Source organism: Gorilla gorilla, chromosome 10, assembly GCF_029281585.2.
Source record: "Gorilla gorilla gorilla isolate KB3781 chromosome 10, NHGRI_mGorGor1-v2.1_pri, whole genome shotgun sequence".
In the NCBI taxonomy this organism is placed as follows: Eukaryota; Metazoa; Chordata; class Mammalia; order Primates; family Hominidae; genus Gorilla; species Gorilla gorilla.
In genome coordinates this window covers 39,054,567-39,073,078 of record NC_073234.2, presented here as the reverse complement: position 1 = coordinate 39,073,078, position 18,512 = coordinate 39,054,567, and the positions used below count along the sequence as shown (strand labels likewise).

The 18,512-nt window shown below is 39.0% G+C and overlaps 1 protein-coding gene across 9 annotated transcripts in view; it reads left to right on the top strand.

Moving 5' to 3' along the window:
• USP15 (ubiquitin specific peptidase 15) overlaps positions 1-18,512 on the top strand; it is a 150,715-nt gene that overhangs the window by 31,879 nt on the left and 100,324 nt on the right. For 6 of the 9 annotated variants that reach the window (XM_019039009.4, XM_019039010.4, XM_063693858.1 and 3 more), the window contains exons 2-3: positions 2,191-2,318; positions 10,797-10,927. In XM_019039009.4, the coding sequence (XP_018894554.1) occupies positions 2,191-2,318; positions 10,797-10,927 (259 nt within the window). Of the gene's footprint in view, positions 1-2,190; positions 2,319-10,796; positions 10,928-12,681; positions 14,073-18,512 lie in introns of those variants that run through there. The other 3 variants (XM_063693859.1, XM_031000575.3, XM_055358093.2) reach the window with 3 other exon arrangements.

Below are 18,512 nucleotides of genomic sequence, written 5' to 3'. Positions count from 1 at the left end.
TTACGCTTGACCTTTGTTTGCCAGGGAAAGGTCAGATGTTCTGATGACTGGCAGAGGCACCAGCCCTGACAAGGGTGGCAGGGGAGAGAGGGGAGTCATTGGGCCACTGGTAAAATGCACTGAGGTCTCTTGTGGAGAGGGGTGGGATGGGGTGGGGGGTGTGGGCCGGGTGATGAGCTGTCTTAGCACCCTGGCCTCAGCAGGCAGGAATGTGATGTTTCCCTCTCACACTCCTATTCTGGTGCTCAGGTTGTTCAGTTCTCTTAGACACTGCTGTTTATCTCCAAGCTGCAATGTAGCCTAGAACTACAGGAGATGCTTGCCCCATGGCTTGACAGTACACTTCTGTGCTATCTGGAAATGGGTGCCATGCAGACTCTGCTCCCTCCCCATGGCAGGACCCCTGAAACTCTAGGCAGAGAGTGGGACAGGACCCACCTTTCTCATGAATCTGGGCCCAGAGGCCACTGCCAGTGGAACTGCAGTTACCCCTCACAGCTTCAGATAGCCTGCCCTCTGGTTTCTTGTGCCAGCTTCCCATGGGAGCAGCAATGACTGTGTCTGCAGCAGTGGGTGGAGGGAGAGGAGAAGTTCCCTTCTCTATGTCTGGGCTCAAGCACAGAGGCCACTTGGCCAGTGGTACAGGACCTTACTCCTCACTTGCAGTGCTGAGCAGAGTTTGTGTCTCTGTGTCTCTGCCAGGAGCAGGCATTCACTTGCAGCCCCAAGCAGGGAGCTCTTGGGGGGCGCTGGAAAATGCATGCTTTGGTTTCCTTTGTCCCAGAGGCTGTCCCTTTGGTGCACTGCACTTTTCCTTCTCTTAAAAGTAGCACTCCTTGTGGGATAGATTATTGGGAACCCTGCAGCACCCCAGGTCTAACTAGCACTGTGCCACTGCTGCCCGCTGAGTGGGTGCTGGGGAATGTCAGCAAGAGCTCCCAGGATGTGGAAGCACAAGGGCTGAGGTTCCCTGGGCAAGATAAAGTCCCCTGGTGGATATGCTCTGATAATGATGCCTTGCCACAGATGCTTGAGTCTAGGATGGTGGGAAGGTGAGCAGCCCAGCGTGAGCTTGCAGTCTGGTGTAACACCCTCAAGAAATCCCTACCCATGCCACTGTCTAGGTTTGTGAGAGCAGAGGAGCTCTCCCATAGATCGCATACTAGCACTCTGCCACGGGAATGAAGGATCCCAAACACTCTCGCTTACCCTTTCCATGCAACACCAAGTCCCTTGGGGCTCCCAGCCACTCTTTTTTGGCCTCTCACTTCCTTCTTTTTCTATGCCTAAATTTTTTCCTGTGATTTTTGTGTACTAGTATTCTCTCTCTGATATTCTGTTAGAGCTGCGATTATGTGTTTGTAATTTTGGTTCTTTTTTTCTTTTTTGAGACCGAGTCTCTCTCTGTCGCCCAGGCTGGAGTGCAGTGGTGCGATCCCAGCTCACTGCAACCTCTGCCTCCCAGGTTCAAGCAATTCTCCTGCCTCAGCCTCTTGAGTAGCTGGGGTTACAGGCACCTACCACTATGCCTCCCAATTTTTGTATTTTTAGTAGAGACGGGGTTTCACGTTGTTGGCCAGGCTGGTCTTGAACTCCTGACCTCAACTGATCCACCCACCTCAGCCTTCCAAAGCGCTGGGATTACAGGCGTAAGCCACCGCACCCGGCTGTAATTTTGGTTCTTTTTTCTGAAGAGAACTGGAACTTGATGTCTTTAGTCAGCCATCTTGAACCTCTCTCTCTGATTATAATTATTATAATTAACCTTGCAACCCTTGATAACTGGTTTCCTTTACCTCCGAAACACACAATAAAGTACATAAAATTATTTGCAAGCTTCTTGTAAAATAACCATTTTTTCTATTTACCATTGCATTTTTAAATTTATTTTGACAAATTCTTATGGTTATTTCCATTTTTATTCAATGAGAAGCATTTTCTTGAATACGTATATTTGTATTTTTATGTCAGTATTTGTCATCAAGTAGTATATATTTATAGAACAATAGGAATAATACTTTATACAAATGAAGTCTTGTCTTTCTAATACTAAGGGGCATTACAGTTTTCAAATATCCTTTGAAGTAGATATGTCTTTTAATATAAAAGGATATATCAAAAAATAGATGGCTGTTCTACTGTTCCTGTATTTTCAGGTATTTTCCTTAACCAATTTCTTTTATTTTTTAGGTACCTAGTCGATAGTCGCTGGTTCAAACAGTGGAAAAAATATGTTGGCTTTGACAGTTGGGACAAATACCAGATGGGAGATCAAAATGTGTATCCTGGACCCATTGATAACTCTGGACTTCTCAAAGGTCATTATTTTCTTCCTTCAGTCAAGTTGTAAATGTGTTAAATTTTCATTATATAAATGTCAGTGGGTTGAATATGGAAAATGTTAGCACAAATAAGTTGATAAAGTTTTGCATTACAGATTTCACCTAATGAACTTATTATTCTAATAAGTTATTAAAAATTGTATTAGTTATTATTCTGTATGACAAGTTTTGTTTTTCATTTATGATGTAATAAGGTTTTATTGTTGTTTAAACCCTTAAATGAAGAATCTGATTTCTTCATTTAAAGATTTCATTATTAAGTAACCATTATTTAATGATTATTTATTACTAAATAATAAGACTGATTATTTGTTATTAAATAATAATTAAACACTGATTATTTTGAGAAATGCTATGTCACATATTGTTTTTCCTAGTGGACACATGACATTTTTTAAAATTTGAGGAATAATCATATATGCTTACGTTCTTAAATTTTTGCATTAGCTTTCTACAACCCTCACTACTTGCCAGTCCTTCTATATACCTCTTATTATGGGTAAAGGGAACAAAACATAAGTACCAGAACTTCCATTTCTAACAGTGGTTCTCAAAACACTGGATATCAGGCAACGGAAAACTGTGATCCTTGAGAGATGCGAAACAAAATAGGTAAGCCCTCCAACTGCCTTCAGTTTACTGCATTAAAAGAGATTTCCAAGACACAACATGGGAAGATGAAACCCATGCAGACCCTTGCTATCTCCCTTAGTTGAGGAAACAGAGTTTGCAGTCTAGGAATACCAAGGCTACGAGAGTCCAGGAAAATACCAGAAAGTAGTGAGTAGCTCAGAGAGAGAGAGACCTAGACCCCCCCATAGGGTTGCTCTTAAGTCTTCAACTATTAAACCGCACTTTGCATATAAGAAAACTGCCCAAGGCCAGACAAGGTACCACTGAAAAGAAGGAACAATCATCGAGGCTAATATAGGATTGGGAATCATTTGTGTTCTCAGCAGCCAGCGTGGAAAACCACATAATTTAGAGTAGACTTCTGAGAACAGTTTTACTTATGTAATAGGGTGAAATTAATTTTCCTGCTCTGCTAACCTGAAAGCATCAAACTATTTCGAAGAAACTTAACTGCATTTCAGAATAAAACTTGAGTATTTATAAGAATACAAAAATATCCAGCATACAAAAATGTAAAATTTATAATGGCTTGGATCTGACCAAATATTACCTGGCATGTGAAGAAGCAGGAAAATATGATCAATAATGACAAGCAATGTCAATCTTAAAAACAAATCTTCCCACAAGACATGGAAAAAATTAATAAAGAGCAGATGAGACAAATACAAAATTAAAAGTTGCTAGATTGAAACCCAGCTCTATGAATAATCACATTAAATGTAAACACCTCAACTAAAGGTAGTGATGGTGAGATTAGATTAAAAAGTTAAGAACCAGCTATAACTGCCTACAAGAAACTCACTTTAAATGCAAGAACACAGATAGATTAAAAGTAAGATATGGAAAAAGATAACACCAGGCTGTGGTAAGCAAGACTAACCCCCAGTGATCCTCACTCTTGTATAATACTCTCCCCTTTGAGTGTAGGTGAAACCTGTAAGTAGGATGAAGATATCACTCTTGTGATTATGTTATGTGGCAAAAAGAGACTATCCTGGTGAACGTAATCTAATCACACATACCCTTTAAAAACAGAGTTTTCTCTGTCTGGTGGCAAAAGAATTCAGAAATGCATGAAAGAGAGTCAATATGTCATTGCTGGTTTGAAGTTGGAAGGAATCATGTGAGATGCAAGGCAGGCAGCCTCTAGGAACAGAGAGTGGCCTCAGGTTGACAGCCAGCAAGGAAACGGGAACCTCAAACTCACAACCATGAGTAACTGAATTCTGCCAACAACCTGAATGGGCTTGGAAGCAGATTCTCCCTCAGACCTTCAGATAAGAGCCCAGCAGGGGTGATATCTTGACTTCAGCCTTGTAAAGACCTAAGCACAAATCCATTTGGGCCCTCCTTAACTACTGACCCACAGAACTGTGAACTAATAAATCGGTGATGTTTAAGCCACTATGGTAATTCATTATGTAACAGTGGAAAACTAATACACATGCTAACACTGTTTTTTAAAAAGCCGGAGACATTAAGTTTCAGAATAAAGAACATTATCAGGGATAGAAGGTCACTTTATAATGACTAATGGGATGGGATAGTTCATCAAGAGAATATAGTAATCCTAAATATATACCTGCCTAATGGCATAACTTGAAAATATGTGAAGAAAAGTGATGTCAGCAGGATGATAGAATAGAAAGTCCCAGCCCCCAACACCCAACAGAAACACTGAAGTAACAATGGACCAGACTCTTTATGAGAAACCCAAGATCCAGTTAAGAATTTGTAGTACTCCAGATGAGCCCAAAACTGAGAACAACAACATTGAAATGAGTAAGAACAATTTTATTTTGCCCACATCAGCCCCTCCTCCAAGGAGTCTTAGCTTAGTCTCAAGAGAGATTGTCTCAGATCAGGACCTCTCCCTTGGGGGAAAAGAGGGAGATCACGTGCTTAATTTTCCAGCCCTTCAGTGTACTACCCAACAGGCCAGTTTTCTAAAAAAAATTGATCACCTTACACAGAGTGCTGATGGAACCAGCGTAGTTCTGATGCCTGGGGGCAGTTAACAGAGGAAAGGGGGTAGGTGGTTGCTGCAGCTGGAAGGCTCTGAGAGATTGAGAGAAGGCTAAGAACCTAAGGCTTCTCTCCCAGGAAGGAAGGAGAGGAGTGAGGGCATCCTGCACTGCCCATGCCTTTCAGTGTGCTGCTTGAGGGGCCAGTTTCTGTCATGCCTTATTGTACCAGAGAGCTGACATAGTTCAAATAACTGGGGGAAGTTAACAACAAAAGAAAAGGGATAGGTGGCTTGCTGCAGCTGCCACAACCCTGTAATATTGGGAGAAGGCATAGAACCTGAGACTTGTCTTCCAGGGAAGAGGAAAAGGAGTGGAGTGTACCCCCAGTGTTCCAGTCTTTCAGGGTACTGCTTGAAGGACTGACTTCTGTCTTACCTTACCTAGTGTTTGGTGGGGGCAGATAGGAACAAAGGAAGAGAGGCAAGTGGCTTGCTGCTCTCAGCACAGCTCTACAAGATTTGAGGAGGCAGAGAACTCAAGGAAGAGGGAGACAAGTGGGATGTGCCTCTAATGTTCTGGTCTGTGGTATGATGTAAGATACCAGAAGGAGGAAGAGATTATGGGCTTCTGAAAAAAAGGAAATCAACAAATCCTTCTGATTAGGAATCTGCATACACAAGTACAGAAAAGACATATCCACAAAAAAAGTTTGAGATGTTCCCAGAATCTCTAGCCAGGCTTATGGGTGGAAGTGAAGCTATTTGCCTTTCAAAGCCAGTTGATAAAGACTGGGAGAGAGGTGGCTGTTTCTTCAGTTGCACAAACACCTGTGCAAAGCTACAAGAACTCAATCAGGGAAACGTGACACAAAAAAACAAAATCTTCAGAAACTGACCCTAAAGAAATAGAGATGAATTGCCTGACAGAGAATTCAAAATAATTGTCTTATAAAGCTCACTGAGTTACACGAAAACATAGACAACTTAACAAAACCAGAAAAACAAAAATTCACAAAATTAAAATATCAACAAGGAGCTAAAAATTATGAAGAACCAAACAAATTTTGGAATACGATAACTGAAAAATTCACTAGAGGTCTTCAACAGCAGACTTGAACAAGTAGATGAATTGGCAAACTTGTAGACAGATCATTTGAAATTATCTAATCAGAGGATTAAAAATAATAAAAAAGCATAAAGGAAGTCCAAGTGACTTCTGGGACACCATCAAATGAACCAATTTGTGTGTATGGAAGTTCCAGAAGGAGAAAAGTGAGAGGGGCAGAAAGCATATTTAAAGACATGCTGGCTGAGGCCAGGTGTAGTGGCTCACACCTGTAATCCCGGCACTGTGGGAGGCCAAAGTGGACGGATCACATGAACACAGGAGTTCGAGATCAGCTTGGGCAACATGGTGAAACCTTGTCTCTAAATACAAAAAAAAAATCCAGCCAGTCGCGATGGCTCACACCTGTAATCCCAGCACTTTGGGAGGCCGAGGCAGGAGTATCACAAGGTCAAGAGATCGAGACCATCCTGGCCAACATGGTGAAACCCCGTCTCTATTAAAAATACAAAAAATTAGCTGGGTGTGGTGGCGCGCACTTGTAGTCCCAGCTACTCAGGAGGCTGAGGCAGGAGAATTGCTTGAACCTGGAAGGCAGTGGTTCAGCGAGCTGAGATCATGCTACTGCACTCTAGCCTGGTGACAGAGCAAGACTCCATCTCAAGAAAATAAAATAACATAATCTGTGGGTGGTGGCATACACCTATAGTCCCAGTACTTGGGAGGCTGAGGTGAGAGGATTGCTTCAGCCCAGGAGACAGAGGTTGTATTGAGCCAAGATTGCACCACTGCACTCCAGCATGGGTGACAGAGTAAGACCCTGTCTTGCAAAAAAAAAAAAAAGAAAAAAAAAGAATGAATGAAATAATGGCTGAAACTTCCTGAAACTGGGAAGGGACATTGGCCATCTACATTCGCGAAGCCCAAAGAGTTGAACAACACTGTTAATCAACTTGACCTAATTGAATTTTGTAAAACATTCCTTGTACCCATTAAGAATCACACCCTATCCCTTCTTTGCTGCCACACCCCACTCTAGACAACTACTAATCTCCTTTGTCTGTATGGATTTGCTTATTCTGGACATCTCATATAAATGGAATCATACAATATGTGTGTTTTTTTGTTTTTTTTGTTTTTTGAGATGGAGTCTCACTCTGTTGCCCAGGCTAGAATCTCAGCTCACTGCAACCTCCGCATCCCAGGTTCGAGCGATTATCCTACCTCAGCCTCCCGAGTAGCTGGGATTACAGATGCGTGCCACCACACCTGGCTGATCTTTGCATTTTTGTAGAAATGGGGTTTCACCACGTTGGCCAGGCTGGTCTCTGAACTCCTGACCTCAGGTGATCCATCCGCCTCAGTCCCCCAAAGTACTGGGATTACAGGTGTTAGCCACTGTGCCTGGCCCAATATGAATTCTTTTATGTTTGTCTTCTTTTATTTAGGACGGCACAATGTTTTCATGTTTTATCCATGTTGTTGCATGAATCAGTACTTGATTTCTTTTTATAGATGAATGATTTCTACTGAATGGTGCACATTTACTTTATGCACTCATCAGTTGATGGACATTTGAGTTGTTTTCACGTTTTGGCTCTTCTGGATATTGTTGCTATGAACATTCATGTAAAAGTTTTTGGGTAGATAATGTGTTTTCCTTTCTAATGGGTAGATACCTAGACATGAAATTGTTGGGTCTTTTTAAATTTCATTGTTTAACTATTTTAGGAACTCTTAGACTGTTTTTCCAAAGTCATTGCATCATTTTACATCGTTGCTGGCAGTGTATGAGAATTCATTGCTTCACATTATTGCCAACACTTGTTCTTGTCTGTCCTTTTTATTATAGCCGTCCAAGTGGGTGTGAAGTGGTATCTCATTGTGATTTTTGACGTGCATTTCCCTAGTGATTAATGATGATAAGTTCTTTTTTTGTGTGCTTGTTATATATCTTTTTTAGTGAAATATCTGTTCAGATCCTGTGCCTATTTTTAATAGAATTGTTTGTCTTTTTATTGTTGTATTTTCAGTTTGTTATTTATTTAGGATGCTAGACCCTTATCAGATGTATGATTTGCAAAAGTTTTTTCTTATTCTGTGGGCTTTTTATATTCTTGATGGTGACCTTTGAAGCACAAAAGTTTTTTAATTTTAAGTCCAATTTGCCTTTTTTTCTTTGTTGCATGTGCTTTTGGTGTCAGAAAGCATTGCTGAAACCAAGATTGCAAAGATTTATGTTAAGATTTATACTTACATTTTCTTCTACGAGTTTTATAGTTTTGGCTGTTACATTTACACCATTGGTCTACTTTAAGTTAGCTTTGTATATGGTGTGCGGTAGTGTTCTAACTTCATCCTTTTGCATGTGGATATTAAGTTGTCCAGTAAGCTTTTTAATAGAAAAGGATAAGCTGATCCAAAAATTCATGTGGAAATGAAATGACAGAATGGCTGAAACAACTTTGAATTTTAAAATAAAATCATAGAAGTTAACACTATTTGATGTCAATCCTTATTTTAAAGCTGTAATAATAAATATAGTTGATATCGACATAAAGACAAATACATCAATTGACCAGATTAGAGAATCCAGAAATAGATCTACACATATGTAGTTATTCAGCTTTAGAAAAAGGTAAAAGAGGAATTCACTGGCAAAAGGATAGTCTTTTAAACAAATGGGGCTTGAGTATTTGGATATCTGTTTGCAAAAAACTGAACTTTGATGCATACATGGCACTGTATACAATATTAATCCAAAATGGATTATAGACCTGAATGTAAAAACTAAAACTTTTAGGAAAAAGTCTTTGCGATGTTGTATTAGCCAAAGTTTTCTTGGATATGATTCAAAAGCAAGGTTGCTAAAAGAAAAAATGTGGTTGTGTCTCATCAGTAACAAAAGCTTCTTTAAATGACACTGTTAAGAGAAAGAAAAGAGAAGCCACAGTGTGGGAGAAGATATTTACAATCACGTAGCTGATAAAAGACTTGTTTGTAGAATATACGTTTATAAAACTCATTTTGAAGAAAACATAAAGCGCAATGGAAAAAGTAGGCAAAAGATTTGAACACATAATTCACCAAAGAAGATATAGGTTTCAAAAAGCACGTGCAAAAATGCTCAACATAATTCATATTAGAGAAATGAAGATTAAAACCACAATGAGGAAACTGATCCATACCAAGTGTTGGCAAGATTGTAGAGGAAGTAGAACTCTCATACACTGTTTCTATCGATGTGATATCATAAAAGCACTTCAGAAAATAGTCTGGCAGTTTCTTAACAAGTTAGACATACATTTATTATAGAGCCCAGTCATTCCACTCCTAATTTACCCAAAATAAATGAAAGCATTTTATCCATATGACCGATAGTACACAAATGGTCATACAGTGTTATTTGTAATAGAAAAAGTTGTGAACAACTCAAATGCCCATCAACACCTGAATGGATAAACAAAATGTAGCATATCCATACAATGAAATCCCACTCAGCAATTGAAAGAAATTAAGTATTGATATGTAAAAACATGGATAGATCTCAAAATAATTACATGGCATGAACGAAGCCAAACAAAAAAGAGGACATACTATTTTTATGTAAGACTCTAGAAATTGCAAATTCGTCTATAGTAACAGAAAGCAAGTACTGTTTTCATGTACAAGTCTAGAAAATGCAAAGTAGACTATAGTTGCAAAACACAGAATAAGTAACATTCTCTTAATCCCTCAGGTTTCTTCTCACTTCTTGATTTATATTGTTTATATCTTATGGGGAATACTGTGTTCTCATTATTGAAATGCTACCAACAACAATTTTGCTTTCCCTATCTGTTAATTAAGACTAACTTAGGACAAGAAAAATCTCCATTAAGTTGGATATAACTCAGTGAGATATTTCTGTTCCTCTTTCTGCATTTTAAAAATTCACATGGACAGATAACAAGTCTCAGATTAGGACTGTGATGTAGGTATGGTTCCAGAAATTTCTTCTAGATCTGTGGCCTGTCTTGTACTAAATTTTTTTAGTCTAGCTAGAAATTTGAAAGTGGACTGTGCATTAGAATCACATCTGAAGAATTACCTCCATTTTAGTTCTTGGGAGAAATCCAGATTGTGGGCCTTCTGGAATAATGAAATGGTTCACAAGATGCCCATTTGTGATTTCTGTCATGGTTCCTAGCCCATGTGTCTTGGTGTCATTGTAAAATGTTGTTGATTTGCTTCTGAATTTCCTACAAAAGCTGATGCTAGAATGAATATTGTTACCATATGAGGGATCTCTGCTACTCAAAATATGTGGGAAACACTCTTTTGTCAAGTCTCTTGACTAACAGTTACTCCATAGTATTTTTTAAAGAACCTAATAAAAGAATTATGTTTTTAAATATTGCTTTTTGATTTATGGTACAAACTGAAAGTTTTAAAGCAATAGTTTATTTTGAAATATGTATGGCAGGCTTGTCCAACCTGCAGCCCATTGGCTGCATGCGGCCCAGGATGGCTTTGAATACAGCCAAACACAAATTTGTAAACTTTCTTAAAACATTATGAGATTTTTTAAATGATTTTTTTAAGGTCATCAGCTATTGTTAGTGTTACAATTCTTCCATTACAGCCCAGAGAAGCCCAAAAATTGGACACCCCTGATGTAAGGGAGCTGAATTGCTTTAGAGCTTAAAACTTGTTTTAAATACTTAAATTAGCCTTCATGAGTTTAATTTGTAATGTGTCCAAACAAAGTATTTAGAGTTAGGTATTGAGTTTATTTTTTCTTTTGCAGATGGTGATGCCCAGTCACTTAAGGAACATCTTATTGATGAATTGGATTACATACTGTTGCCAACTGAAGGTTGGAATAAACTTGTCAGCTGGTACACATTGATGGAAGGTCAAGAGCCAATAGCACGAAAGGTACATTTTAATAATAACTGACTATAAATATTATTTTTCTTGATTAGTTCACATTTTATTATTAATTCAATGAATTGTGAAGTTTTATCACTTATCTTAGAGAAAAAGCCAGCAAAATAACCGTACACTGTGTTACAATAATGGCAAGTAACATGTTAAGAAGGTTTACTTATGCTAGCCGCTATTGTAAGTATGTATTATTGATTAATCCTCTATATATAGAGAGAAAACTCTGTAAGGTAAGTAGTAGGAAATGAGGATAAAAAGTTAGGATCTAGTTATTTTAGAAAGTCATATCAGGATACAGACTTTGGCAACCTGACCCTGTTTTCTGTGCTGCACTGTTTTTGATAAAACAATTAGAAAACAATGAAGAAACTAAAAGTTGAAGCAATGTTTTTTGGAACATAAAAATTTTTTAAACTTGAAAATGTAGATTTTTTTTCATATCCTTTAACATTTTAAAATTGTAGTCTAGAAACATTAAGAATAACCAATTTCGTTTTTTTAGGGAACTAAAAAGCAATAAGTAAGGGTGTTGCTGTAGTAGAATACCAAATATTCAAGGTAAATGAGTGAACCTTACACATGTATTTGATCATTTATTGTAGGAGGGGTGGGAGGCTGAGAAGGGACCAAAATCTCTTGGCATAATTTTGTATCTGGTTTGGGTCCCCCGACCCTCCCCCCATCCCCCACCACATAGAAACAATTAAAAAGTTGGATTAGGTAACATAAGGGTAAAAAAACCTCTGGTAGACCTAACTATATTTGAATTTATTTGGAATTGATGCTACAAAGTTGCCATATTAACAATTTGTATTTGTGTATCCATGGTTTTAGGTATATTAGAAGCCAACCTTGGATCTTATTTTCTGAATAGATCTTGAATGTACCTTTTATTTATTTTTGTTTAGTTTTATTCCTTAGTTTCACTCAGCCACTTCAAAATTAGAATTTCTCTGTTGTAGGAATGCTAGCCTTATAGATCTGTGAAATGATCTAGTTGCTTTATCTATAGTTGCTGGAGAATTGAGTGTTTTGATCAAAGGTAGCCTATTTAGCTGTAAAACTGTCTAGAATTATTTCATTCCTAGGATAAAGGAAAATTTGTGTCCAAAATATCTCTAAAGGTATTAAACTGTATTCCTTTAATCTTAATGATACACTTTTTTTTCTTATAAATGTAGCACGTTATACACTAGCGGTCTTCAGTATGATAAACAGATCAACTACCAACTTCATTGCCATTACTCTTTGAAATAGTCCTCATTGAGAGTTCTTGAAACCTGTGTCTAATAACAAAGTAAAATATAATCAAAAATTTCACACAAGTAGAAAGAAAAAAACATTGACAAATCTCTTGGGAGACCACATACTTATTTTTAACAAGGTGAATGAAATATATTCAACCTGTAAAATAGTTTGCAAATGTTCATGTGCTATATTACATTGCCTGGAGTTCTTATTACAGATGCAATTTCCTACAACATTAAATCTGCAGTAAAATTTAATTAATCACACTTAAATTTGGGAATTTCATTTGCATTTTCACTGTGGCCCACATGACTGATGCAGGTGGAACTCAAAGAAGTAAATAGACCAGCTTATAGTGTCTGAAGCCCAACTTTGAATGTTACCCATCTCTGATTGCATTAAAGCATCTAGGATTGGTGGTTCCCCTAGCTATAATGCAGAAACCAAGTTAAACATCTTCCTGTACCTCAAAGATCTCTAAAATGCGTCATTTGTAGTGTCAACACTCAAAGAATGGACAAAAAGAAAGCAAGGATATAAGCAGAAAATATGATGGAATCAAAATCCAAGAGAAACAGCAGACAATAGAAACAGACCCATAAGAAACCCAGGTAATTGAGTTAGTAGATTTTAGAATAGTGGGCTTATTATGCTAAAAAAAAAAAAAAAAGGCAGATGGGAAGTAGGGCAAAACTATTAAAGAAGAAGCAAATAGAATTCTAAAACTAATAATATGGAAATTTTATGGATTTAATGTTTGGGAATAAAATTATTAGACCAAACAGAACTGAAGAGAAAATTTGTAAACTAAATGATTTGTCAATAGAAAATATAGAGTCTAAAGCTTAGAGAGACAAAAGAATAGAAAATACAGAAAAAAGCTAAGGCATAAATAGAATGCAGTAAGTAAGTTTAACATGCATACATATAGTTGGAATCTTGGAGAGGAAAGAAAGAGTGGGTAGAACTAATACCAAAGGAGGTAATAGCTGAGAATTTTCCCAAACTGAGAAAGGTGTCATGCTTTAAATTAAAGAAATGCTATGAATCCCAAACTGAAATAATACAAACAAAACTGTACCTAGTACAAATGTTGAAAAGCAAAGGCAAAAAAATTTCTAATAATAGCCAGAGAAAAAGACATGTTATCTTCAAAATAAGGATAAGACAAAATAATGATTTCTCAAGAGAAACCATGGAAGCCAGAAAACAATGGACTTTGATATGTTAAAAGAAAATAACTGCCAATATAGGATTCTGTGACTAAGAAAATAATCCTTCAGGGATGAAGGTGAAAAAAGCCATTTTCAAATGAAAACTAATAGAATTTGTTACCTGCAGACGTGTATTAAAGGCACTACAAAATAATCTTAAGAATGGAAGGAAAATTATTCCAGATGAAAGCTTGGAGATGCAGGAAAACAGTGTAGACTGACAAAATGTAAATGTTGTGAGTAAGTCTTAAGATGGACTGTTGAAAACATTAATAATAATTTTTATGGAGTTGAAAATGTGTATAGAATTAACTACATAATAGTGTTAGCATGTAAGTTAAGATAATATTCTCTACTGTGTTCCCCGGTGATCCCCAACTCCTCATATCCATATGCTTGGGCACTCTTCTTCCATGTTGTACTGAGGTTGGTCTGTGTGGCCAATAGCATATAGCAGTACTCATGGTACATCGCTTTTGAGATTAGGTTATAAAAAAACACCGCGGCTTACATCTTGGGTGCACACGCACTCTAGCTGTCTCTCTTTCTCATTTCTCACTCGGGGAATTCAACTGCATATGGCGAGGACACTCAGGCAGCCTATGGAGAGGCCCACATGGTGAGGAACTGAGATCTCTGGCCAATAGAGAGGAACGGAGGCCTGCAACAACCATGTGAGTGACCTTGGAAGTGGATCCTTTAGTTCTAGTTTAGCTTTCAGATGATTGAAACCCCAGCCATACCTTGAGAGCAACCTCATAAGAAACTCTACACCAACTCAACCCAGTTAAGCTGCTCCCAGATTCTTGACCCTCAGAAACATTGTGAGATAATGTTTGCTGTGTTAAGCTGGTAAATTTTGGGGTAATTTATTATGCAGCAATAGATAACTAATACTAATCTTGGTACCTGTAAATAGGTGCTGATATGAAAACTTGAAATGTGGCGTGGCTTTGGAGCTGACAGTGAATAGAGGTTGTCAGAACTTTAAGAGTATCAATGAAAGCTTAAAGGGCCTTAAACAAACCGTTAGTAGATTACTAGACTTTGAGATAGCTGCCAGTGAGAACTTGAAGTGAGGAAAGTCTTACTGGAAACTGGTAGAAAGTGGTCTTTGTTATACAGTGGTAGAGTAAGTTTAGCAACATGTTGCCTGCAGTAAACTGAAAGGTTAAAGATAGTATTTAATGAAATTATAGGTCTGCCAAGGTGTTAAAAGTACTGCCTCGTTTCTTTTTGTGTTGGTTATAGTCAGATGTGAGAGAAGAGAAATACACTAAAGAAAGGATTGTTCAATAAAACAGAGCCAATATTTACTAGTTTTGAAGATTCCTAGTCCCTCCAGATGGCAAACGGTGCTAATACTAAGAAGTGTTTCTGAGCAAAGATAAAACTCAGAGTATTCTCAGAAAAAAAGTATGATCTAGTCTGGCAGCCAAGGGTGTGACTGTAAGTTACCTCAGAAAAATCAAAGGTCATGCCTCACAGTACTATTCAGACAAAAGGCCCTATAAAGTATTTAAGGGTTAACTTAGAGGTTGTCCTGTCAGTAGTAATATTAATTAATATTAAGGGTGTCTTCTCAATATGTGGCTTCTAAGAACAGGAGGGCTTCAAGAAGCTTACGGGCAACCCCTTAGCTTTCTCAGCATAAAGCCAAAGTAGAGAGGACTTATCCTACAGAACATTTGTGGATATGGCTTTTGTCTAATGGAATGAACTCCAGTAAGATCCAGTGGAGATCTACATTGTTTTCGAATTAACCTCGCAGAACCACTGCCATTTTGGACTGCAGAAGCAGTATTAAATGAAAGATGCCTTTGACCTCCCAAACTCCAATAAGTAGGAATGAGGCTGAAAATTTACTTAACTTCAAGCATGTGCTAATGCATGAAAAAAGGATAACTCAGAGAACAGAACCAAATGTTAGATAGAATAATTTTCAGGCAAGGGTAGAACTGAGTTCCAGTCAAGGAATTTCTAGTATTTGTCCAGGTAGATTTCATAATCGTTATGGACCATTGATTCCTTTGTACCTCTTATTTCCCCTCTTATAAAACAGGAATATTTAAAAGGCTATGTTCTGTGTGCTTCATCGTTTTATTTTGTGTGTATGGGGGGCAGAAAACTTGTCTCTTAGTTCACAGGCCTATAGATCAAGAGGCACTACAGTAGTCCCCCTTATCTATGGTTTTGCTTTCCGCGATTTCAGTTACCTGCAAGCAACCATGGTCCAAAAATATTAAGTGGGAAATTCTGGAAATAAACAATTCATGAGTTTTAAATTGTGCACCATTCCGAGTAACATGATGCCATCCCACTCCGTGTCCTCCCCATGGACACTATACACTACCTTCCCGTTTGTCACTTAGTAGCCATCTTGGTTATCAATCTACTGTCACAGTGCTTTGTTGAAGGGCATTAGTAGCATAATGCAGCGTTACAATGTACATCATTCACTTCCCCTCTTCTCATCAGGTAGACATTTAATCATCTCATATCATTACAAGAAAAAGGGTGAGTACAATATGATAAGCTACCTTGAGAGACCACATACACATAACCTTTATTATAGTATATTGTTCTAATTGTTCTATTTTATTATTAGCTATTGTTAATCTCTTAGTGTGCGTAATTAATAAATTAAACTTCGTCATAGGTATGTATGTTTGTAAAGGAAAAAACATAGTGAATATAGGGATTAGTGTGCTATTTGTAGTTTGAGGCATCCACTAGGGGTCTCGGAATATATGTCTTCAAAGGCTTATAGAAAATTTATAATTTGTCGGGGAGGAGCCAAGATGGCCGAATGGGAACAGCTCCGGTCTACAGCTCCCAGCGTGAGCGACGCAGAAGACGGTGATTTCTGCATTTCCATCTGAGGTACCGGGTTCATCTCACTAGGAAGTGCCAGACCGTGGGCGCAGGTCAGTGGGTGTGTGCACCGTGCGCGAGCCGAAGCAAGGCGAGGCATTGCCTCACTTGGGAAGTGCAGGGGGTCAGGGAGTTCCCTTTCTGAGTCAAAGAAAGGGGTGACGGACGGCACCTGGAAAATAGGGTCACTCCCACCCGAATACTGCACTTTTCCGACGGGCTTGAAAAACGGCGCACCACGAGATTATATCCCGCACCTGGCTCGGAGGGTCCTACGCCCATGGAGTCTCGCTGATTGCTAGCACAGCAGTCTGAGATCAAACTGCAAGGCGGCAGCGAGGCTGGGGGAGGGGCGCCCGGCATTGCCCAGGCTTGCTTAGGTAAACAAAGCAGCCGGGAAGCTCGAACTGTGTGGAGCCCACCACAGCTCAAGGAGGCCTGCCTGCCTCTGTAGGCTCCACCTCTGGGGGCAGGGCACAGACAAACAAAAAGACAGCAGTAACCTCTGCAGACTTAAATGTCCCTGTCTGACAGCTTTGAAGAGAGCAGTGGTTCTCCCAGCACGCAGCTGGAGATCTGAGAATGGGCAGACTGCCTCCTCAAGTTTGTCCTTGACCCCTGACCCCCGAGCATCATAACTGGGAGGCACCCCCCAGCAGGGGCACACTGACATCTCACACGGCAGGGTATTCCAACAGACCTGCAGCTGAGAGTCCTGTCTGTTAGAAGGAAAACTAACAAACAGAAAGGACATCCACACCGAAAACCCATCTGTACATCACCATCATCAAGACCAAAAGTAGATAAAACCACAAAGATGGGGAAAAAACAGAACAGAAAAACTGGACACTCTAAAAAGCAGAGCGCCTCTCCTCCTCCAAAGGAACGCAGTTCCTCACCAGCAACGGAACAAAGCTGGATGGAGAATGGCTTTGACGAGCTGAGAGAAGAAGGCTTCAGACGATCAAATTACTCTGAGCTACGGGAGGACATTCAAACCAAAGGCAAAGAAGTTGAAAACTTTGAAAAAAATTTAGAAGAATGTATAACCAGAATAACCAATACAGAGAAGTGCTTAAAGGAGCTGATGGAGCTGAAAACCAAGGCTCGAGAACTACGTGAAGAATTCAGAAGCCTCAGGAGCCGATGCAATCAACTGGAAGAAAGGGTATCAGCGATGGAAGATGAAATGAATGAAATGAAGTGAGAAGGGAAGTTTAGAGAAAAAAGAATAAAAAGAAATCAGCAAAGCCTCCAAGAAATATGGGACTATGTGAAAAGACCAAATCTACGTCTGATTGGGGTACCTGAAAGTGATGGGGAGAATGGAACCAAGTTGGAAAACACTCTGCAGGATATTATCCAGGAGAACTTCCCCAATCTAGCAAGGCAGGCCAACGTTCAGATTCAGGAAATACAGAGAACGCCACAAAGATACTCCTCAAGAAGAGCAACTCCAAGACACATAATTGTCAGATTCACCAAAGTTGAAATGAAGGAAAAAATGTTAAGGGCAGCCAGAGAGAAAGGTCGGGTTACCCTCAAAGGGAAGCCCATCAGACTAACAGCAGATCTCTCGGCAGAAACCCTACAAGCCAGAAGAGAGTGGGGGCCAATATTCAACATTCTTAAAGAAAACAATTTTCAACCCAGAATTTCATATCCAGCCAAACTAAGCTTCATAAGCAAAGGAGAAATAAAATACTTTACAGATAAGCAAATGCTGAGAGATTTTGTCACCACCAGGCCTGCCCTAAAAGAGCTCCTGAAGGAAGTGCTAAACATGGAAAGGAACAACTGGTACCAGCCGCTGCAAAATCATGCCAAAATGTAAAGACCATCCAGACTAGGAAGAAACTGCATCAACTAACGAGCAAAATAACCAGCTAACATCATAATGACAGGATCAAATTCACACATAACAATATTAACCTTAAATGTAAATGGGCTAAATGCTCCAATTACAAGACACAGACTGGCAAATTGGATGAAGAGTCAAGACCCACCAGTGTGCTGTATTCAGGAAACCCATCTCACGTGCAGAGACACACATAGGCTCAAAATAAAAGGATGGAGGAAGATCTACCAAGCAAATGGAAAACAAAAAAAGGCAGGGGTTGCAATCCTAGTCTCTGATAAAACAGACTTTAAACCAACAAAGATCAAAAGAGACAAAGAAGGCCATTACATAATGGTAAAGGGATCAATTCAACAAGAAGAGCTAACTATCCTAAATATAT